This window comes from Polistes fuscatus, unplaced genomic scaffold (genome assembly GCF_010416935.1).
Source record: "Polistes fuscatus isolate 324 unplaced genomic scaffold, CU_Pfus_HIC Scaffold26, whole genome shotgun sequence".
NCBI lineage: Eukaryota > Metazoa > Arthropoda > Insecta > Hymenoptera > Vespidae > Polistes > Polistes fuscatus.
This window is the reverse complement of record NW_025113103.1, coordinates 1,525,324-1,549,812: the sequence shown is the minus strand read 5'-3', so window position 1 is coordinate 1,549,812 and position 24,489 is coordinate 1,525,324. Positions and strand designations below refer to the sequence as shown.

The following is a 24,489-nucleotide window of genomic DNA, read 5'->3' as shown; positions in this document are numbered from 1 at the left end:
ATCTATGACAATAAGTTTTCTATGAAGATTAAATTCGTTAGAAATCTATCGATGTTTCCTAAATCTTATAACCATATTAATTCGATTAAAGAAATTTGATAATTTTATTTTTGAATCGACAGAAACAACTATGAAATAAATCTGTATAAATATTGTACGTACATACATCCCTTCGCATTCTATTTTAAATCTATGACAATAAGTTTTCTATGAAGATTAAATTCGTTAGAAATCTATCGATGTTTCCTAAATCTAATAACCATATTAATTCGATTAAAGAAATTTGATAATTTTATTTTTGAATCGACAGAAACAACTATGAAATAAATCTGTATAAATATTGTACATGCATACATCCCTTCGCATTTTATTTTAAATCTATGACAATAAGTTTTCTATGGAGATTAAATTCATTAGAAATCTATCGATGTTTCCTAAATCTAATAACCATATTAATTCGATTAAAGAAATTTGATAATTTTATTTTTGAATCGACAGAAACAACTATGAAATAAATCTGTATAAATATTGTACGTACATACATCCCTTCGCATTTTATTTTAAATCTATGACAATAAGTTTTCTATGAAGATTAAATTCGTTAGAAATCTATCGATGTTTCCTAAATCTTATAACCATATTAATTCGATTAAAGAAATTTGATAATTTTATTTCCGAATCGGTAGAAACAACTATGAAATAAATCTGTATAAATATTGTACGTACATACATCCCTTCGCATTTTATTTTAAATCTATGACAATAAGTTTTCTATGAAGATTAAATTCGTTAGAAATCTAACGATGTTTCCTAAATCTTATAACCATATTAATTCGATTAAAGAAATTTAATAATTTTATTTCCGAATCGGTAGAAACAACTATGAAATAAATCTGTATAAATATTGTACGTACATACATCCCTTTACATTCTATTTTAAATCTATGACAATAAGTTTTTTATGGAGATTAAATTCGTTAGAAATCTATCGATGTTTCCTAAATCTAATAACCGTATTAATTCGATTAAAGAAATTTAATAATTTTATTTCTGAATCGGTAGAAACAACTTTGAAATAATAAGGGCTCGTTTGTATTCGCAATATAACGATCGTTGTTTCGTAGGAAGCATAATAATCATGTTCAACAAATTGTCTTGCAAAATGACAAATTCCTTTCACAGAATCCTCCGTATTTGTTTTTTTCTTCTCTTTTTTTTTTCTTTTTTTACCAGAACACGTTCAACCTGAAATTTAAAAGCAACCTTCTCGGAATGATGTCATCATTCGTGACGACATTGCGACGAAAAAGAGAAAGAAAGAAAGAAGAGAGGGAGGGAGAAAAAAAGAAGAGATGAGCAAAGGATATGAAAAGCATACGGAAGAATCGATCTTCTAAATCAAGTATAAAAGCACCGGCATCGTCGAATCAAGTGCAAGGCCGAACGTAAAAGGGAAGTGACGAGAGCGGAGAAACAAAAGGATCCAGTTAAAAATAGTGGACCGGTCACGTCAACCGGTCCTTTCAAGGACTTCGGCCCATTACATTCCTTTTTCCCCCTCTCCCACCCCCTCCCCTATTCTTTCCAGCTCAAAAACAAGAGAAAACTGTATAAAACTGTATAAAACTTCATACCTACATGTTTTTCGTTAAAGTGAAGAGAAAAATAAATAAAAAACGATGATAATCATCAAGCACGGGAATACTTTGGTCCGTTATAACACCTGTTTGTAATTTGTCGATAAGCAAAGGCAAGGTTTTACGTCAGGGACAACGATGAGTCAGAAAAATAATTCATTCTCACGTCGTTACCAACGAATTCCGTCGTCTACGTCACCCAACGAATGGTTTGTACGGCCTTTATCAAAACTTCGATCTACGAATTCAGTTCAATGATGTAACATAATGGTGACCCATAAAAAAATGTCTTCGTATCTCTGAAGATAATTTCTCGATCGTGTCGCAATCTTCGATTTCGTTATGAAGAAACAAACCTATGGGGTGGTGGTTGTGGTGGGTCGATTAAACTAACGAGACAAACATTTATCGTAAATCATCGTGTAGCTTCCTTCATCGTGCAATTTTCGTTTTTCTCTCTCTCTCTCTCTCTTTCTTAGTCTACGTGTTTTCACCTTGATAACGCTTATGCATTTACACAGCTGAGATTGCACTGCACCATATCTGTTTTTGTAATATTTATAGATTTATTTGAATTTTTATTGAGAAATTTTCTAAAATTTTCGATAAAATAATTCAAAAGTGTTCGCGTTGATTCGTGAAAATCTTATCAAATATCTTACAACCCTTTCGTGTTTTCTTCTATGTCCCATATAACAAAACATAACGCTGCGCTGAAAAGGATCCATCGAGCAACCACTCCGGATGCATTTCTTAGACGATGCAACGACAGATGCCATTTGTTTCGTCCGTTCGAGTCGAGTGTTAACTCGACCGAAAGAGAGATAACACACATTAGCTAGCTAGCTAGCTAGCTAACTGTTACGACTTCTTAGAATGTATCTTACGTTTTAAGTACGAGTACTTAACTATTATCTTATATTGCACGCCGTCAGAATTCCAACACGTGTTTGTTGGCAAAATCAACTCGATACTCAATTAACTAACAAACGAACCCTTTGATTTACCAACGCCATAATCAAATTTATTTTCGATCTTTGACTCGCGCGACACTCAAAACCAATCGAATTGATATAAACGAAATTTGTTTTTTTTTCAAATTTAAATAAAATTTATTATTTTTTATTTAGGCGAGTGAATTTTGTAAAAGGTGGTTTAGAAGACCTTCCATTGCCATCATTGAAATTCCATTTTGTCGAACTCGATGACGTTCGGATAAAGATACCCCGGTGCATCTTGCATCTCCCGTTTACGTTCCAGTCCCCCGCCCCCACTCCCACTCCCACCTCCAGCCTCCTTAGGAGAATGCAAGTATTCGATGTATCAACGAGAAAACTGGCGCCGTGAGAGCTCGAGACTACGACCATCCATAAAATATGTCCATCGTCGTCGTGCTGAAGGAAGAGGAAGAGAAAATGAAAGATAAAAAAAAAAGAAGGAAGAAGACGTAAGAAACTGTGACGAGGGTAAAGAAGAGACACCGAGGAATCTTCCCCTGTTACTTGTACTTCGTAGTCACCGAGATCGTTTAACCCGAAGGGGGTTGGTGAAAGCGGCATAGAAAAGAACGCTGTAAAAATGAGGGAAAAAAATCTTGCCTAGGCGAGAGACTTTAAACTGTGATTCAAAACGAAAATTAAAAATGGGAATTTAAGTGACGTGACGTGACGAGGGCAACAAAATCAACGCGAGGCAGAAAAAAATATAATAAGCGTTATTCGATAACGAATAAAATAATCTAGACGACAAAGATATCTGACTCAAGCTGTAATAATAATTGCGAACGAATTGAAATTGACGAACAATGGCCTTAAAGTAAAGTTTCTTGAAAGATATATTCATTCTTTCGACATTACACATTGAAAATGTTAAAAATAGAAGAGAAACAGGCACGGGTCGTTTAACGCTTTTGCTTTTTCTACCTCGCATCTCTCTCTCTCTCTCTCTCTCACTTTTTCTTTCTCATCGAATTCCAAAGTAGAAGCAAAAGAAGAAGAAGAAGAAAAGGAACACGTCACACTTACGTGTACCTACGTCAAATGATGAAGCACAGAGAAAGAAAACGAGTCGGTACGAAAGAACAATGTAAAAAAGGTTGTGCCTTACGGTTCCACTTTGCTCCTACTACTCCTCTCTTACTTTTTCTATCCTCTTAAAGAGGATTTCTTTTTTTTTGTTCCACTCTCTTATAACACAACTTCGTATCTACCATTAATTCGCGCCACGTTTCTTTTATGTAATCGATCCGCATACCGATCCAAGTGCTTTTAGGCACGAGTGGCCACCGTATTTTCGAGTGGGTATACCCTTTTTTTGTTTCGAACCTATATTATATACATTATCCTCGGAATGGACGAGGAGCCTGTCCTGTACACACTTTTTTTTCATTCCTAAACTTATCTTTCAACATAAACTATATCTCAATAGTGACTATCCATCCATTCACCATGGATTCGCTAGTGGAACATTTTTTTTCTTTACATTTATCACCGTTCACTAATCATAAACCGTATCCTACGTAATAACGCAACAAACTAAAGTAATTCGATTGATTTTCTTCTCGAATAATATTCTACGTAATATTGATTTAAATGATTTGTGAAATCTTTGACATAATTAACGATTAAATAAAATAAAAAAGAAAAGATGAATATTTGTTAATTTAGAAATATCAAATCACGTTATCCTTGTTCGAATACAATCGAAAATGAGTACAATTAACGATTAAATAAAATACAAAGGAAAAGATGAATATTTGTAAATTTAGAAATATCAAATCACGTTATCCTTGTTCGAATACAATCGAAAATGAGTACAATTAACGATTAAATAAAATACAAAGGAAAAAATGAATATTTGTAAATTTAGAAATATCAAATCACGTTATCCTTGTTCGAATACAATCGAAAATGAGTACAATTAACGATTAAATAAAATACAAAGGAAAAGATGAATATTTGTAAATTTAGAAATATCAAATCACGTTATCCTTGTTCGAATACAATCGAAAATGAGTACAATTAACGATTAAATAAAATACAAAGGAAAAAATGAATATTTGTAAATTTAGAAATATCAAATCACGTTATCCTTGTTCGAATACAATCGAAAATGAGTTCGGTATCGCTAAATTGAATTTGTCGCGATCGTTGTTTTCATTTTGTCCAAATAAATTCTGATTTTGTATAAAAACGTATGGAAACTCTTCAAGAATTCTACGAGATTTCTGACGATCGTGCTCCGGAATGAAAGAGGAAAGATATTCCGGTTGGTGAATAAATTGCCGATGGCAAGGCCGCAACTAATGGCCGCCAGTCTGGCGTCGATACTTTTGCTTGTTCCCCATCGTACACACACGTCCAGTTAACAAACTACTAACAGGAAGATGTTCAAAGCTGTTCAAAGCTGTGTTCTTCGTATTTTTCTTTTTATTTCTTTTTTGTTTCCTCTATTTTTTCATCTTATTATTTTTTTTTTCTCTTTACACCAACCCCCTCTCTTTTTCACATCCTAAGTTTCCACACACACACGCACGATCTTGTTTTATATTATATTTTTTCTTTCGTATTTCCGCGTGAAGAATGTCGTGAAAAATCGATACGAGATATTGGTCACGATTACGAACTGTCAAATTTTTACGAACACACAGCTCAGGTTAAACGATAATTATTATCAAATCAAAATTGCAAAAAAGAAAGAAAATAAAAAAGAAATAACAACAGGGAATTTATTTTGTACAAAATGAAAACGAGTTCTTATTATTGCTTGTCGCACGAAAATATGAAAAATTGAGACGCGGATATATTTGAAGGAAAATTATAACGATATGATGAACGTTCATTTGATAAGTGATTAATTTTGGATTTAAATTTGTAATATAAAGAAAAATGTTAAAAATTTTGAAATTTATGCAATATGCGAGAAATAATGTATATCCGATGTAAGTACAATAATTTAATAAAATCACTTTACTATTAATGTATGTATATATGCATATTATATTTTTTAAATATAATCGACAGACCATTTAGATCGTCAGAATACGAACGATATTTTTCTCGCGGAAATAAAAAATGCCAAAAGTATGTACTGATCCGAAATGTCCATTGAATAAACACACGAAGTAAGTTATTCCATTTCTGTAACATCGCTATCTTCTCTTCAAACATTTCTATACTTTCATATTTCTGTTCAAGTATTTGTTTTGAATTTACAGTAACGAAAAATCACGAAAAGATTCATGCAAAATTCATGGAAAACCATGCATACAATTTTCCTCTGATCATGCACGAGAAAATCGTAACGAACATAAACGAACGAAGTATTGTACGAAACTATGTCGAAAAAAAAAGGATCGAAAGTTACAAGAGACGATAAAAGTTGACCGTTGTGGGATATGTTGTAAAAAGTATAACTTATTATAATTTATATAAATTAAAAAAAAAAAAAAAAAAAAGAAATAAATATAAAATGAAAAGAGAAATTTCTCTAAAGAGGAAAATGTATCACCAATAAAATTATATTACTTTTTAGCAAAAAATGTAAAATTATTAAATCTACGATAGAACGTGGCACATCCACAGATTCATTGTCAATAAAACGGTAAAATTCAGATAAATTTACACTATTATAAACGTTCACAAAATTTCTACTAAAAATATTGTTTGCCTTATAAGCCACGGTGTTGTAAATGGAAGCCTTAAATAAATCCCACAGCTCGAGAAAACGCGGAATGCAAAATCATGGTTATAACGAGAAAGAAGACAAATCTTGCGAATGTAGACGCAAAAGATGTTGCGAAAGAAAAAGAGATCGAAATAAGGGAAAAAGAGGTCAATATCGATCTCGTCGTAAGAGAACAAGAAAATATACATGGTTAACGAATTGTTTAAGAAAGCTTTGCTTTTGCGTCAAGACTCCTAAAAATTACGAAGAATCTAATACGTATGCGCGATCTAACGAAACGTTATTAAAAAACTGCGAATGTTATCGCACGTACAAAGATGTACGTTAATAAATTATTATTTTATATAAATCCAATAATATTTTTCAAGTAAATATATAGATTAACAACTCAAATAAAGAATAATTCATTTACAGAAACGTAAAGGAACATCGAAGAAATCGCATCATTCAAAAAATCACATTTTTCTTCCAGATGATAAAACATTGAGAGAAGATTCTGCGAAATATCAGCAAGCTAATGGCTCAGATCGAAAATGTCAATGCATCAATACCATCGCGAAGAATCGGTTGGTTTTTATTTTACATTTTTCTTTTTAATCAAATCATCTTTCAATGTTTTTCATACTAATTATTTTAGCTTATTACTTTTTTTCTAGAACGATACCTCAACATCAGTCATATTTACAAGGCGTTTTATCAAAAGGATTCAATGTTATATCTAGAGGTATCAATTTTTGTATATGACCAAACGTTATCTCCAACTTTTCACTTTCGATAGATCGCTGACATTGAATGTTTCTTCTTTATCTTTATTGCATAACGTTAATAAGTCCACAAACATAAAGTATTTTGACGCATAATGATGCGATAATATATCGCAAAGTTAATACATTTAAGAAACTATGACCTGAGTTACATGAAAAATTGAAATTAAGTTTTATTCGGAATCCATGTTGCTGAACATGTCATACAGTGGATAAAAAAAGTATTTGCATACCTTGCTTTATTTAAGTAATGCTACTAACAAAAGAATAAATGAAAGAATCACTTGTCTCGAATATACAAAATTTTAAAAGGATTATACTATACTTTTTTCGTTCAATATATAATGATAATTTATCTGTACTATATATATATTATCAAAAGACAAAAAGAAACTGGTACTAAAAAAAATAAACGACAATCAAGGCACCCATAAATACAAATTCTGAAAGAAATATTCAATAATTAAATCATTGGTGCCAAAAAAACTATGAGAAATGTTTTCCATAATGCTAACTTATATGATAGAGAACTGCAAGGAAAAAGTCATTAATCGATAAATTTTGGATCGGATGCAAAATAAGGTGTGTAAATACTTTTTTTTTTTATCCACTATATATAAACTACTTATGTCATTAGACCGTCTTCTGCTTTTGTCCTATTAATTAAAAATCAAATAAAGTCTGTACGTTTTAGCAGATCATATAAAACATAAAGTAGCTGTGATAAATGTAACTATGTTTCATAACGTATCTTGTGATTCTATATACACATATAATGATTATCTATAAATAAAATAACGTACTCTTCATGACTCGCCAGAGGCAGTGATCGTGATAGTCCAATAAATCAATATCAGATACAAATAAGTATATTTACGGTTCATATTCTACCATATGCACGCATCATTTTTCCTGATACTAGGTAATTTTGTGATATTTTCTATAGTGCCAACTCTTATTTACATTACCTTGTTGAACTATTGTATGTATTGTATTACACTTGAGTAAAATAATTTGAAGCTTGTATAACTTGAATATAATTGGTAAGAGAAGCATCAAGCTTCAAGTATCCTGCTTCGATGCGAAGTTTTTTAATGATACGACAGAACGAGACATATGCTCGCAAAAAGTAAATTAAACTATTACACGATACATATAGAATTAGTCTCGATACAGTGGAATGATCAGTCTCTTTTAAAAAATGTGGTTGTCAATCGCTACCATAAAACTGATTTAGCTGATTGGCAAGCCAAGCGAGGCAAATTTTTCTTATGCATTAAACGAAATACGACGATATTTCCCATAAACACAGTAATTGTTTAAGCTAAATGCGTATAATTGGTACCTGACAATGGCAAGCTGAGAATATTGGAATTCATTACTTTTTTTTCTTTCCATGTTTTTTATCTCATCGTACCATTGACTTATCGTGTACTGCGTCTACTAGTATTACGTAATTTCTTTTCAATCTCAAATTGTCGTAGATCAGCTCTTTGAAGAAAATCTTGTCTCTCTAAATACCCATCCTTTCCCCTATTATGATTTACAATTTCTTCCTCTATATTTTCCTGCTTTTTGTAATTGTCCCAATCAAGCTTAGACTTTTCCAATGTACTGATCTTAGCTTTCTTTCCAATCTGCCCCAAAACAGAAGAAATACCTCCCAACCCACCCCTTTTAATAACTCCTCTTCCTCCTCCTCTTCCTCTACCTCTTCCAGCGGGAGAAGTACAGGCATCTGTTTTCGTAGAATATTCAGCGGATGGTAAGGATAGTCTAGCTTCTGCAGAATCTACCGACACCTCTTTTTCTATTTTTACCTCTTCGCCAGCAAATTCAAAGATTTTTGTTATCTTTACTTTTTCCTCCGCTTTGGGTTTAATTAAAGCAGAAGATTTTTCTTTCGGTCCATTCATTGGACTTTGCTGTTTGGGTTTCGAAGCTACAGCTATTATAAAAATACGCAATATATTAGAATAAAATATAAAGAAAGTTTTAGAAAATTATATTAAACAATTAATAGCAATAATTTCCTACCGGTATCCTTCATAAAATCTGCCCACAAAGAATCCGCTCTTTTCTTTTCTTCTTCTTCTGTAAGTTCTTTCTTCTCCGCTGTCTCGGATTTGTTTTCATCCTCTTCTTCTTCTTTCGAATCATCTGCTTCTTTTAATTTTCTCTTTATTCTTTTCTTACGCTTTGTAGTACTTTTATCTTTAACAGTCTGTTTCCCTCTCTTTCTGCTTATCGTCTTATCGGTTTCTCTCTTATTCTCATCGTTTTCATCCTCCGGTCCACTTTCTATTTCACCTTCTGAATCCGCTTCAGATACAGGTTCATTGTCAGCCCCATCAGGAACATAATCCTCGTCGTCGTCGTCAGAATCAGAAGGTAGTTCATGCTCTTTTGACATTTCTATGTGTACAATCTAGGTAATCATAGGTTAGGTGAAATATTTTTACTTTGATATACAATAATGTGGATAAAAATATAAATTATTATTTTGATTACTTACATTTTGTCGAAAAAGAGGGAGATATTTATTCAAGAAATCTTGTCAATATTCAACGTTCGGGAACGTTCCTTACTATATGACTTAAGTTTTCTTACGATCACACGTATTATTAATTAATATAATTATGATACACACGTTAATCAATTGTTTCAAAAAAGTAAGCAAAAAATATTACTTTAAAAGAAACTAGAAAGATTAAAATTGTATACTGTTAGGAATCATAAAATGTACATTACTTCTATTAGTCACATTGAGCACGTATTTCGACGACGTTCGAGCGTACTGCCTGCCATCTTTTGTTGAAAATGCGACTGTACGACCAATCGAAAGTCTAAGAATAGTCACGTGATAATCGAATATATCGATATGAAATCCTATATAGGTCCTCTCTGATTGGATCGTTTTCAACATGAAACCATTGCAGTTCTTATGCGTGTCGAACCAATGGAGATGCATGTAGGTTATAATTCAACCAATTACAGTTAACCCTTAATATTACATATATGGTAAATGAAAAATTATAAATTAATAACCGCGCGTCAATTTAAAATAAGAAATAAAGGCGTAAATCTAAGAATAGAAAAATATTAAAACAAAAGATGAATAGTTAAAGGTGGACTACAAATGCATTTTGCCCATGCATTATTTATTAAAAAAATACGATCGTTAAATCTTATCATCATAATAATTATTCTTATAAAATATCTTTTTATGCATAATGTTATACTTTAATGTATTTCCTTTTGCCTGCTATCAGGTGCAATAGAAAAAGAATGTAAGTTTACTGAATACAAAATAGTGACGATCTTGACACAAAATTGATAAAAAATGATCTAACAATAAAATTTGTATTCCACGATGTACCTTCTTTAAAATCAATCAAAATATGTATACCATTAATATTTTTCTTATCATTAAGAATATAAAAAATATTTAACAGAACTCGTGTTTAAATAATTGTGAGATATCCTCTATATATCGAGATTAAAATCGTTGTACCGATTATACATAACGAAGAAAGGTCAAGACGTTTCAAATTGCGAGGGATTATTAACAAATTTGTCGAGCAATAATTTATTCCTTTTTAAGACGTTAACAGAGAGTTCACTGGGGTCACTGTAATTCTCATATTACGGAATCCATTTCAAATCCTACTTTCCAACGAAACGATTAACTGCCAGTCAACGAGGGATTTCAGGAGGATTAACGTTATGTGACTTTTTCGTTAGAAAAAAGAATTTACGTAAAAAAAAAATCTCTCTCTCAGAGAGAGAAGAGAAGAAGAGAAGATCATATTTAATTCAACAGAAATTCTATTTAAATAATATAATATTAAAAATATTGAGATATTTATTCAATAAAAAATATTAAAATTAAAATCAATTTTTCAAATTGCGTATCAAAAGATCGATTATGATATTTAATTTTTATTATTATTATTATTATTATTATTATTCTAAAGTTGAACGAAAAGAAAAAAAGGGAAGACAAATCGGACGGAAAATTTATCGGAAGTACCAGGAGAACGGAAATAAGAAAAGAAACAAGAAAAAAAAAAAAAGAAAGAAAGAAAGAAGATCTGATCGTAGAAAAAGGAAGAGTAGCGCGTTGGAAAATAAGTATAAAGACGAACTATAAGATAGAAGGATGTTCCAGGTGGCTCCAGATGACACAGCCTACAAAGCTATTGGATGAAAGCATTCGAAAAGCGCGAAGAGGAGGATGAAGAAGCTTAAAGAAGGAGGTTCGTACGAGTTCGAAAGCTCCGCCCGATTTTCAGGATACCACAAATCTCGTAGCTCTTTCCACCAACTTCTGTTTCTGTTTCTTCTTCTTCTTCTTCTTCTTCTTCTTCCTCTTTGCTTCTCCTCACCAAGTTTCTCCCTGTTTTATCTTCATCGCTTTGGAGATACACTTAAACTGACAATTAGTATCGCGTAAGCGGTGTGTCCCGACCGATCGAAATTTTTCTACAAAAGTTACGTTTCTTTAAAAAACAAAAAATAAAATAAAACGAACAAACGCGACATTTGCAATCGATCGACGCAAAAAAATACAAAATAAACGCGAACGACACAAGATACAATTTGGAGGATATTTGTTGTCCTCTTCTTGTTCTCTTTTTTTGTTTTGTTTGTTTTTTAATTATATTTCAACGAAGAAATTTGTGGATCATCGAGAGGAAGGATGCCGAGGAAGCGTCGAGCTTCGACACCGTCGTTGGAATGCGACGATGAAGAATTCACTTCGGAGGAAAAATTTAGCAAAGAAGATTTGGATAATCGTGCACCGAGAAACGCTGCCAATGCTCGGGAACGAGCGAGAATGCGAGTATTATCCAAAGCATTCGTCAGATTGAAAAGTCGATTACCGTGGGTACCTTTCGATACGAAACTCAGTAAATTGGATACTCTTCGTCTTGCTGCAACATACATCGCTCATCTTCGTGCCATTCTTAGAGATGACGGTGATTCTAATCCAGAAACAACGAGATCGTTATCCTTGACTTTGGTAAGTTTTTCCATTATTACATTTTTTACCGTTCAAAACAAATCAACACATTTTTTTAATAATTAATAATAATATAAATAACGTTAATTTAATCAATCATGCTTGGTTATTTATACAAAAATTCATTAACTATTATTTATATCAATTTTATAATAATTTTAATAATATATAAATTATAATAATATTTTAATAAAAATAAATATATTTTAATAATATATATATTAATAATATATAATATATAATAATTTTATATAATTTTAATAATAAAGTTTACTAACACGTTTATTAACAAATTAACACATTTTAAAATTATTTAATCAATCATGCTTGATAATTTATATCAATTTTATAATTTATATTTTTAATATATAATAAATTATAATATTTTATAAAAATAAATATATTTTCATATATATTAATAATATATAATATATAATAATTTTATATAATTTTAATAATAAAGTTTACTAACACGTTTATTAACAAATTAACACATTTTTAATAATTAATAATAATATAAATAACGTTAATTTAATCAATCATGCTTGGTAATTTATACAAAAATTCATTAATTATTATTTATATCAATTTTATATCATACCAATGAAAGATATTTCCCCATAAATTGAAAATAATAACGTTAGCAGCTTATTTAAAACGAATCATTATAGGTTTTTTTGTTATTTTTTATTATAATTATTCGATAGAATAATACGCTAAGACGCCAGGTGGATCCATTCGGCGTCGCGACGGCAAACGTCGTTTTCGAAGTCATCCTCTCTGTTTATGTCTCTCCAGGTGGATCGAATCACTTTAAAACCTCCCACTTATACCCTTTGCTGCCGTTAATTCTAACTTTGTTCCGTTGTTTGAAGAATAATGTTTGTTTTATTATATGGAATAAAACAGTTTTAGCAGCATTTTTCTTATTCAAACATTTCATTCGTTTCGACGAATTATTCATTCGTTTATAAAGCGAAATATCTTTATTTTATTTTTCATTGAATTATTTCAATTTAATATTAAAAAAGAAAAAAAAAAAAGAATAATTATAAATATATATTAAATAAATATATATTAAAATTATTTCAATTTAATATTAAAAAAAAGAAAAAAAGGATAATAATAAATATATATTAAAATTATTTCTAGGTACACAATTTTTTGTTCAATATTCATAATATAATATTTATAATATAATTATAACGAAAAAAATAATGAAATTCTTTGTATTATATTTTACAAACAGTCATGGCCTTTTGCTATCCAAGGAACAAACGCCTCGATGTTGATGAACAACAGTTGTAACATGTCATCCTCGACTTCTGCTAGTTCTAATCAGTATCGGGGACAGCAAGGAAGCAACGATATTCAAGGCTTTCATCACGGTGGACATCAGAATACTTCGATGCGCCATAATCATACTCACAATCACGAAACACAATTCTCTTATTTCTAATCCTTATATTTTTCCAACGAAATGATACGAAATATTTCATCGATAACGAAAACCGCCGTGCCTTCAAATACTTAAACTTATCGTTAAACAATAAATATATTTTATGATGTGAAAGATATTTTTGAAAGCAATTTACGATCTATTTATACGAAAGTGTTCACTCTCTCTCCTTCTCTTTCTATTTTCTCTTTTCTCTTTTCTCTCATTTTTCTATTATTTATTACATTAATTTTAATATATAAAAATCATCCCTACACACATATCGCTAATGATTATTATTATTGTAAATGTAACCAAAGCTAACGAACTAGTCGAATAAAAAATATCTTTATCAATTGAAAATAAATCTATTATTTGTTTCGTAACTATTACGAAATAATAAATATCGTTAAATAACTGTCCTCCTTTGCATGAGAGTTATGTATTGTATATCCGGAAACTAAAAGAAGGATACGGTAACGTAAGAAGGAAAGAGGACTCAAAGTTAAATAAACAAAGTACGAAGAACCTTTTGTATAAACCTAATGCTAAAATAATATATCCTATTTCTAGGACAAATCGAGCAAAACCGTCGGTATCTCATTTGACATCTTTCCGCGTCAACATACCGCCTCCTCCCCCTCCCACCCCTAAAAATGATCATTCTCACATTTGTATAACAGCCCCCTACCACTCCCCTCTGTTTTCTTTTCACTTTTCGATGAACAAAATATTACATTATATTATAATACTTCTCTTAGGATATGCGATAGATCATTTAAAAAGTGTATTTCATATTTTATACTTAATATACAATAATTCTTTTTCAAATAGAAAAAACTTTTTATTTTTACAAAATAGAAAAGTTTTTAATTTGTTTTTTTAATAAATAATAGTCAAGCATCACCATAGGGTTGCACCTTTACACTTATTGAACGATGAAGAAGAGATACGAGACTTATTTTTAGTAATTTTTAATATTCTACCTATTTTCTATTACTTAATTTTTATTTCTTTTTTTTTATAATTTTTTAATTACTTATTTTCTATTACTTAATTGCCAAGTAATTGCAACGCCAAAGTAGCAATGATTTAATTATAATTTTTCCTAAAACTTTAACATTTCACTTAAATATGAACGATTATGAAGACGATTATTTAATTCAAACAGTGAGTAAGCAAGCTACTCGAGTGAGCCACTATAGTGGCTCATGGACCTGGAAAAAATAATCGCTAAAGCCACTTTAGTGGCAGGCCGGCTAAGGACCATATCGGTAATTGCAGTGCTCTACCTTTATCTTTTCGAGCGTCGGTAACTGCCACCGTCGGTAACTGATCGTCGGTAATAATAGATTTCTATTTATAAAACATCGACCGTTTTTAATGAGAGTTTGTACTTTAATAATATTGACCGTCAGGAACCTAAATACAAAATATTAACGACGTAGAGTAAAAAAATTTTTAAGTTTACTATTACCGACGGTGGCATTTACCGACGGTGGCATTTACCGACAGTGGCAGTTACCGACAGTGGCAGTTACCGACAGTGGTAGTTACCGACGCTCGAAAAGATAAAGGAAGAGCACTGCAATTACCGATATGGTCCTTAGCCGGCCTGCCACTAAAGTGGCTTTTGCGATTATTTTTTTCAGGTCCTTGAGCCATTATAGTGGCTCACTCGAGTAGCTTATCTAATCACCGCTTGAATTAAATAATCGTCTTCATATTCATTCATATTTAGGTAAAAATGTTAAAGTTTAAGTATGTACAATATATTTTTAAGACAAATAATAATTTAATCATTCAGAAATCTTTACGTAAAACATACAAACTTTTTTTATATACGACTGATAATTTTAAAACATTTAGATAGTAAAGTACTGCTTTTATATACGGTAACTATTTAATAACAGACTTCGCACGTTAACTTCTATTATATTTTATTATTATTAAATCGCGACAGTTGCATAATCCTTCTGAAGAAGATATACATAAAAAATAAAGCGAATTAAAAGATGTTAATCAGTCAGTACTATTACCGATTGGGAAAGAGAAATCTATTATTATTGATTTCTACATAATCATTTGATCACGTAACGCAATATGGCAGCACCTCATATAAATATTTTTTAGAATGAATTTAATTATTCCAATGCCATTTAATAATTTATTGACCTGATCACGATAAAGATATTTAAAGAAATCTTACACGCGTGCAATTATTTATTGGTCTGCCGTATAACGTATTTATTTAAAGAAAAAAAAAAAATAAAAAACATTGTCTAACATTTGTACTCGAGGTGGTTGAGAATTTCTTAATCTTCGCTCATCGAAATAAAAAAGAAACACACTCGATAAAAAAGCTTTTACATAACCGAGTAAAAGCACGGAAATCGTATATGAAATCACCAAGGACAATTCGACCTCGTTACAACATCCTTCGTGACGTATTACCGTCGATTAAGAAAAAAACACCAACGCGAGTTTTTCTTGATTTCGATCTACCCTCGAAATTAACAAAAAAAAAAAAAAAGAAATAAATCAAAGAAATAAATCAAAAAAATAATCAAGACAACACGCACACAAATATATATATATATATATATATGATAATACATTATTATAGTATAGCATTCTTGTAAGAACGATGCGATGTTCAATGAAAATTCATTAACTTGTGATTTCGAGCGAGACGAGAGGTAACGCACGCAGGTGTTTCATCGGAGCGTTGCCCTGAATTTCCTTTTGGTGTGTTTGCACGTAATAATACTTACATACGTGCATACAACACATTATTCAAAACAAATCAAACAAAGTTGTGTTTAACGTTAATCGAACCTTCTCATTCCGGTATCACCACTTGATGTCTCCTTCTCTTCTTCCACATATTATTAAACAATATTAAAGAGCATTGAAACTAAAGAATAATGGAAATAAAATCGAATGCATAATGCATATAACAGTGAACGCAAATGAAATGGGAGAGAGACTCTCTTTTACCGTCAAAAAAAAAAAAAGAAAAATAATCGAAAGGAAATGAGTTGGTTCGCGAGTACGCGTACGAGTACGAGTGTTAGCGGCGTTATCGTACAACCAAAAGAAAAATGAACTTTGATAAGAGCACACGTGTTCAAAAGACGAAACGATCATTGGGGTGGTGAGTGGGGGGTGCGGTGGGGGGGGATTTGATGGGACTCACGAAGCGGCATATAAGGCAACGGGTCTAACATAATCGGCAACGTATGGCGAGCACCTACACACACGATGATACACACGATGATACGCAAAGAGATAGGTGCCCAGAGGTGTGCCAAGAGTTTGTACGTACGAAAGACAACTACGAGGTATAAACTTATCGGAGCAAAACAAGTACACGAGTCACGCAATCTCTCTTTCTCTCTTTCTCTCGCACTTATCAACTACGACGCAACTCTCGAACGATTATCGTAGCGAAATCGGCGGGTCCACCAATTTCCCCCTTTTGTTTTCGACGTCGATGATGAGCCACCACCATCACCACCCTCCTCCTCTTCATCCTCCTCTTCCTCCCCCTCGTACGCAGCTGTGCGACACTCGAGGAAAATAGTACCGTTAACGATCATCCAGCTGCTGCTGTTGCTGTTGCTGTTACTGCTGCTGTTGCTGTTGCTGTTTGTGTTACATCTACCAAGAATACATTTTTTTTTATTTTTGTTCTCTCCCATTGATTCCGTTAAGAGGAAATGACACTTCAACGGAGATTTATATATGAATAATCTATGCCGCCACTACCCCCTCTCCACTTCCTCTAGTCCCCCACCCCACCCCACCCCTCGTTGTAATCGAACGTGAATGCACTCTGACACGGATTATGTCGAAGCGTAAATTCTTCTCCTCCTCCTCCTCTCCCCCTGGCCCGATTCTATCATCTTGTTCGCGAACTAAAGTAGAAATTAGCGGAGATAGAAATTAGATACCGTATTGCGAGTATCGCAAATAGTAATTTACGGTGAAGTAGTAGCCAGATTGCACGCGAACACGCCCAGATATATTCTCAATGCTAAATAGTAATGAAAATATACGTGATTGTCGTTTGCAATTGTACATATCATTTAATGTTAATTGATATAAATCTTGTAATAACGTCTATCGTCGTTTATTCTTCTCATTGAAGTTTGTAATTTGAAATTGAATTGTAATTATATCGTATTTCGTGATTGGTGAAATTTTACTTCGATTAAAAATTTAACAAAACACGTAACTTATTAATGTTTAATGATGAATATTGTATGAGAATATATACAATTCTTAAGAATTATCATTGATATGCAAACTCTGCAACAAGCAAGCAAGCTTTATTCTTCTCATCGAAATTTGTATAATTTGAAATTGAATTGTAATTATATCGTATTTCGTGATTGGTGAAATTTTACTTCGATTAAAAATCTAACGAAACACGTAACTTATTAATGTTTAATGATGAATATTGTATGAGAATATATACAATTCTTAAGAATTATCATTGATATGCAAACTCTGCAACAAGCAAGCAAGCTTTATTCTTCTCATCGAAATTTGTATAATTTGAAATTGAATTGTAATTGTATCGTATTTTGTGATTGGTGAAATTTTACTTCGATTAAAAATATAACAACACACGTAACTTATTAATGTTTAATGATGAATATTGTATGAGAATATATACAATTCTTAAGAATTATCATTGATATACAAACTCTGCAACAAACAAGCAAGCTTTATTCTTCTCATCGAAATTTGTATAATTTGAAATTGAATTGTAATTATATCGTATTTCGTGATTGGTGAAATTTTACTTCGATTAAAAATCTAACAACACACGTAACTTATTAATGTTTAATGATGAATATTGTATGAGAATATATACAATTCTTAAGAATTATCATTGATATGCAAACTCTGCAACAAGCGAGCAAGCTTTATACTTCTCATCGAAATTTGTATAATTTGAAATTGAATTGTAATTATATCGTATTTCGTGATTTGTGAAATTTTACTTCGATTAAAAATCTAACGACACACGTAACTTATTAATGTTTAATGATGAATATTGTATGAGAATATATACAATTCTTAAGAATTATCATTGATATGCAAACTTTGCAACAAACAAGCAAGCTTTATTCTTCTCATCGAAATTTGTATAATTTGAAATTGAATTGTAATTATATCGTATTTCGTGATTGTGAAATTTTACTTCGATTAAAAATCTAACGACACACGTAACTTATTAATGTTTAATGATGAATATTGTATGAGAATATATACAATTCTTAAGAATTATCATTGATATACAAACTCTGCAACAAGCAAGCAAGCTTTATTCTTCTCATCGAAATTTGTATAATTTGAAATTGAATTGTATTTATATCGTATTTCGTGATTGGTGAAATTTTACTTCGATTAAAAATCTAACGACACACGTAACCTATTAATGTTTAATGATGAATATTGTATGAGAATATATACAATTCTTAAGAATTATCATTGATATGCAAACTCTGCAACAAGCAAGCAAGCTTTATTCTTCTCATAGAAATTTGTATAATATGAAATTGAATTGTAATTGTATCGTATTTCGTGATTGTGAAATTTTACTTCGATTAAAAATCTAACGACACACGTAACTTATTAATGTTTAATGATGAATATTGTATGAGAATATATACAATTCTTAAGAATTATCATTGATATACAAACTCTACTACAAGCAAGCAAGCTTTATTCTTCTCATCGAAATTTGTATAATTTGAAATTGAATTGTAATTATATCGTATTTCGTGATTGGTGAAATTTTACTTCGATTAAAAATCTAACGACACACGTAACTTATTAATGTTTAATGATGAATATTGTATGAGAATATATACAATTCTTAAGAATTATCATTGATGTGCAAACTCTGCAACAAGCAAGCAAGCTTTATTCTTCTCATCAAAATTTGTATAATTTGAAATTGAATTGTAATTATATCGTATTTCGTGATTGGTGAAATTTTACTTCGATTAAAAATCTAACAACACAAGTAACTTATTAATGTTTAATGATGAATATTGTATGAGAATATATACAATTCTTAAGAATTATCATTGATATGCAAACTCTGCAACAAGCAAGCAAGCTTTATTCTTCTCATCGAAATTTGTATAATTTGAAATTGAATTGTAATTATATCGTATTTCGTGATTGGTGAAATTTTACTTCGATTAAAAATCTAACACTAGGTAACTTATTAATGTTTAATGATGAATATTGTATGAGAATATATACAATTCTTAAGAATTATCATTGATATGCAAACTCTGCAACAAGCAAGCAAGCGGTTTGCGTGTTTCCTCGAGATAAGCGTTATCACATTGGCCTACCTACATGCACTTATGTTCCGATCGTTTACCGACAACCTATCGACTTCCTTTGTCAAGTTAATTACGCTAATTGAGTCTCGCCTGTAACGATTACTTGCGTTCTTTTTTAAATTGATCGAAGGTTGAATTACTTATCCCACTGTGTAAAATTCCACACACACACACGTATATTCTCCTATATATATATGTTTCATTGAAATGTGTAAAAAAAAAAGTGAAGAAATAAAAAATTGGTTTTAAAAAAAATTCATCAGCAAATCTTTCCAATACGTAAATGCATTGATAAAAAAGAAAAAAAGATGAAATTAATTGAAAAATGATAAATCTTAGAGGGCCAATCAAATAATTTGCAATCCTCGTGAAAAAATATATTTCAATAGCAAACGGATGCGTCCCTGCGTGGCGCTTAATGCCCGAAAGGATTTGAAATAAGAGATTTAATAAGATCTTTCGCCTTTTTCGATTTCACAGTCGTAAACCTAACGAACAGGCTTCTCCGATTTTTTTTTTTCGTAACATTACGTAACTTCCTACGCGAAGAGAGAGACCTTTGGAGTTTCCGAGGAGAAATCGAGTCTCTTCTGTGTCATACGTGTGCGTTGAGGGGAAAAAAAGAAGGGAAAAGAAAGAAAGAAAAAAAAAAGGATTGCGTAAGCTCGTTAATATTTAAAAAAACTTGATATATCGCTAAACTGATTAAAGTTATATTAATAAATGAATACTAATTTATTCTTATATAATTTGTGCATATTTTAAGAATGTTTTTTTATAACCCTTTGCAATGGAAATATACTTCTCACAGATACTACAGAAAATAAAATTACACCGAGTGTAAATTTAATATTAAATAATTTATTGATCGCTAAATAATAAATAATAATAATAATAAATATAAATAATAATAATATTATATAAATAATAATATATATATATAATAAATATAAATAATAATAAAGTCAAAACCTTAGGACAATCAATCCATTATTATTTAAAAATAAAATAAAATAAAAGAAAATATTAAGATAATTAATAAAATTATATATTAAATATTATTATTATTATATAAAATTAATATATATTATTATTATATAAAATTAATAAATAAAAAAAATCAAAAACGTAGTTGAATGAATAGAAAGGAATGAGGAATGCAGCGAACAGAGTTGAATCGAAGTAAATGCGGCCCTGATTGTCGGTTCGCAGCGATGGCTCGCAGCCTCGACTCTCTCAGAGGCCGAGCCGAGTGCAGGTGCGCGCCCGCCAGTCTGTCGCCAGGCTCCCCCTTCCCTGTCCCCCTCAAAGAAAGAGAGAAAGAAAGATCGTGGACCCCTTCAACCACCACCACCACCACCACGACGACCACCACCATCACCACCATCACCATCACCATCGTCATCGTCATCATCGTCGTCGTCGTCGTGGTTGTCGTTGTCGTCGTCGTGATCAGGAAGGAGCAAGGTGAGACGAGTGAACGTGGTATCGTCTCTTCTTTCTCTCTCTCTCTCTCTCTCTCTCTGTTTCCTTTCTTTTTCTTTCTTTTTCTTCTTCCTTTCAAGACCACTTTGTCCAACATCCAGCTTCTCTTTCTCTCTCGTGCAACAGGTAGTACACACGGACAACGTAAGCAGCAACCAACTGTGTGAAACGAAAGCGCCTACGCCTACTACAAAATATCCGAGAATCTAAGACGTTTTTCTTTCCCTTTTTCTTTCCCTTTTTATCCTTCTTCTTCTTCCCCCGTCATGAAAGTCGGAGGACGCTAAAAAAGGAAGGAGAACAGGCCTGACGAAAGAAGGATCGATCGGGAAAAAGCTATCGAGTCTTTTTAAGGGATTCGCCTAACTGCGAATGGGCTTGGCAATCAATTCGATCGTATGTAGGTCTGTTCGTCTATCTCTCTCTCTCTCTCTCTCTTTTTGTGCACTGAATGTTTACGAAATTAAACTTAGAATAATCGTTTTGAATGTTTGTTTGTTAACGGTAGCACAGGAATAAGCGGAATTCATTTATTTTAATAATAGTATTGTATTATATTCATGTTAATTAGATGATCGCGTTACGTACTATAGAACCGTATCCCCCCCACTCACTCCGTTTCCCTATTTCCTATTCGCTCGCGCTTCCCCCACTCCTCCTCCGTCGAATCTCCACGAACCAATCACTTTTTCACACGCTCTAAACGTTTTCAATTTATCGTTTAAAAACCTATAGAGTTTTTTTAAGGGATTCACCTAACTAAGACTCCATCTGTCCGTCTCTGTGCGCACTGAATGTTTATTTAAATTTGAGAAATTATAGGATTGTTTTATAGAATGATAATTGCAATGATCGCGTTAAAAATGAAGCACAGATTTAATAGAAGTTTCATTCCAAGAAAATAATTTCCAATGGAATTTTGTAAGGAAAGGTATTCCGAAGGTGTTGGGTGGTCTTTTAGGGTAAAAGGAAAAAAAGAAAAAAATAGAAAATACGTTCGAACACGTGAGAATTTCTACGTGAGAAAGAAAAAGGTACACGTATTTCTACACCTTTAATATGTATTACGATAAACGATATCTTTAAAATACTTTTATCAAATTTTCCAAATATCACATAGAGGCATTTAAGTGTTTGCATAAAATATCAATGCGTAATTAATTGTTATTTCTTCTAATCTTATAATAAACTGATTATATATATCATATCAAAGAAACTATATATAAATCCTTGAAATCAGTGTCGACAAAAATTACTTCGCAATAAACGTCTTATCTAATCGCAATGAAGTGTCGAAAATTTAGATCAAACAGTAAGAAACACTTATAATCGGATCAATAAAATCTATCTTGCAGATTATTTTTGTAGAGTAAAAATTTGGATTGGAAAGAGACAAAAGTAGCAGCAACAGAAGCAGCAGAAGCTGCAGCAGCAGAAGCAGCAGGTGTGAGCATACAATTGAATTTATTCAATAGAATTCTTTTTCTTCTTAGGTTTATCGTAAAAGATCGAACGGGATTTTGTTCGTAAAACTTTTCTCGATCGCACTTTTCGAAATCGACTCCTTGTGGAACTTAACAAATTGTCCCGGTAGAAAATACGCGTCTGAAGAAGAAGAAGAAGAAGAACGGCTGGCCGGCCGCTTTTACAGTCGAGCGCTCATTTCGGTCGATGAAACGGGTCGTCCTTCGAGGAGGTCAACCCATAAAGAAAGACTCGTTTGCTTTATCCGGTAACAATGGTAGAAAACAATGGAGACATTTGCTAAAAACGTTATCGATCGTTCCACGATACTTTCGAATATCTTCTGCAATCGATAATTATTATTAACGACGACACCTTCTTCTACGAACACATCCGAGACACAAAATATAATTGAAAATTCAATTATTTATCTGTTTATGGGGAAATATAAAAACATTGATACCAACAATTTATATAAAAGTGGTAAAATAAAAACGGAAGAAAAAAAAATAATAAATAAGGATACGTGTGTAGAAAATAAATCTTGTCTTAGGTGTTGCATTTCGAAAGATTTAACAACGATTCTATCGAATTCGCGAACGTTTTTCTCAATGTCCAAAGTAATCTCGAACGAGCCCCATAAGTCGTCGCTGGTGATCACCAAAACAGTCGTAACAATCTTAGGGTGATTTCACCGACGTACAGTTTAACCAATGCAAGTTCCCGATTCAGAGTACTCGACTACCTGCTTCGTACACCTGTACGAGAGCTCGGCTTTATCGCAATACAGTCGAGTGCCACCTGTGCGACCGACTCTTCTGTACAGGTGTCTTTTAAAGAGAATTTCATTAATTACAAAGGGAAAACCTCGAGTTCTCCAAGTAAAGAGAGAGAGAGAGAGAGAAATAAAGAATGAATTGAAAAGAGGGCGAAACAGCTGTTGTAATTCACGCGACACCTGGACAGATTCCCGGATTTTCTCGATGACCTCGACCCCGAAAGCTCGATCCGTATTTCCCATAACTCCCCCCACCCCCCCCCTTCCTCTCTTCAATCGTCATCAAGCGGAAACACGATAAAGCGTTCTTATTAATGCTAATAAAACACAAGTGTTCTGTTCTCGTTGATTGTTCCAGCGAAATGAGTCGATGACATAATGGCTAAATATCATTAAATATACGTGCATTAAATGTGCGAATTTACGATATACAAAATCTGAAGAGTTCATCATTTTATTTAAGAAAAAAAAAAAAACAAAAAATAAGAAAACTGTGTTTTAAAAATTTCTTATTCTCTTAAATGTAAACTTAAATAATCTAACTGTAAAAAAATTCATTGCAAATTCGTGTCTCTATTATATTATCATAATCAATAAATAAATATATATAAATTAAAAATATATATAAATATATTATATATAAATTTATTATTATATAAATTATTATATTATATAAATTAAAAATATATAAATTTATTATTATATAAATTATTATTATATATAAATTAAAAATATATATAAATATATTATATATAAATGTGTATTATTATATAAATTATTATATTATATAAATTAAAAATGTATATGTGTGTGTGTGTGTATAATAAAACGTTTAAG

The 24,489-nt window shown here is 31.5% G+C and overlaps 2 protein-coding genes and 1 long non-coding RNA gene across 3 annotated transcripts; 2 read left to right on the top strand and 1 right to left on the bottom strand.

Annotated features, from left to right (window-relative positions):
• Nucleotides 1–5,674: 5,674 nt before the first annotated feature.
• On the top strand, nucleotides 5,675–5,977 carry LOC122518814. Its single transcript, XR_006304156.1, has 2 exons — nucleotides 5,675–5,760; nucleotides 5,854–5,977. It is a non-coding gene; the product is annotated as an uncharacterized LOC122518814 (long non-coding RNA).
• Nucleotides 5,978–7,940: 1,963 nt separating this feature from the next.
• On the bottom strand, nucleotides 7,941–9,895 carry LOC122518813 (craniofacial development protein 1). The gene is made up of 3 exons (XM_043637917.1): nucleotides 9,603–9,895; nucleotides 9,125–9,515; nucleotides 7,941–9,035 (listed from the first exon to the last, which is right to left on the bottom strand). The coding sequence occupies exons 2-3, from the start codon at nucleotides 9,498–9,500 to the stop codon at nucleotides 8,512–8,514; spliced, it is 900 nt and encodes a 299-aa protein (XP_043493852.1). The 5' UTR covers nucleotides 9,501–9,515; nucleotides 9,603–9,895; the 3' UTR covers nucleotides 7,941–8,511.
• A 1,894-nt stretch (nucleotides 9,896–11,789) lies between these two features.
• Nucleotides 11,790–13,580, top strand: LOC122518812 (transcription factor 21). Its single transcript, XM_043637916.1, has 2 exons — nucleotides 11,790–12,113; nucleotides 13,363–13,580. The coding sequence occupies exons 1-2, from the start codon at nucleotides 11,790–11,792 to the stop codon at nucleotides 13,570–13,572; spliced, it is 534 nt and encodes a 177-aa protein (XP_043493851.1). The 3' UTR covers nucleotides 13,573–13,580.
• Nucleotides 13,581–24,489: the final 10,909 nt, after the last annotated feature.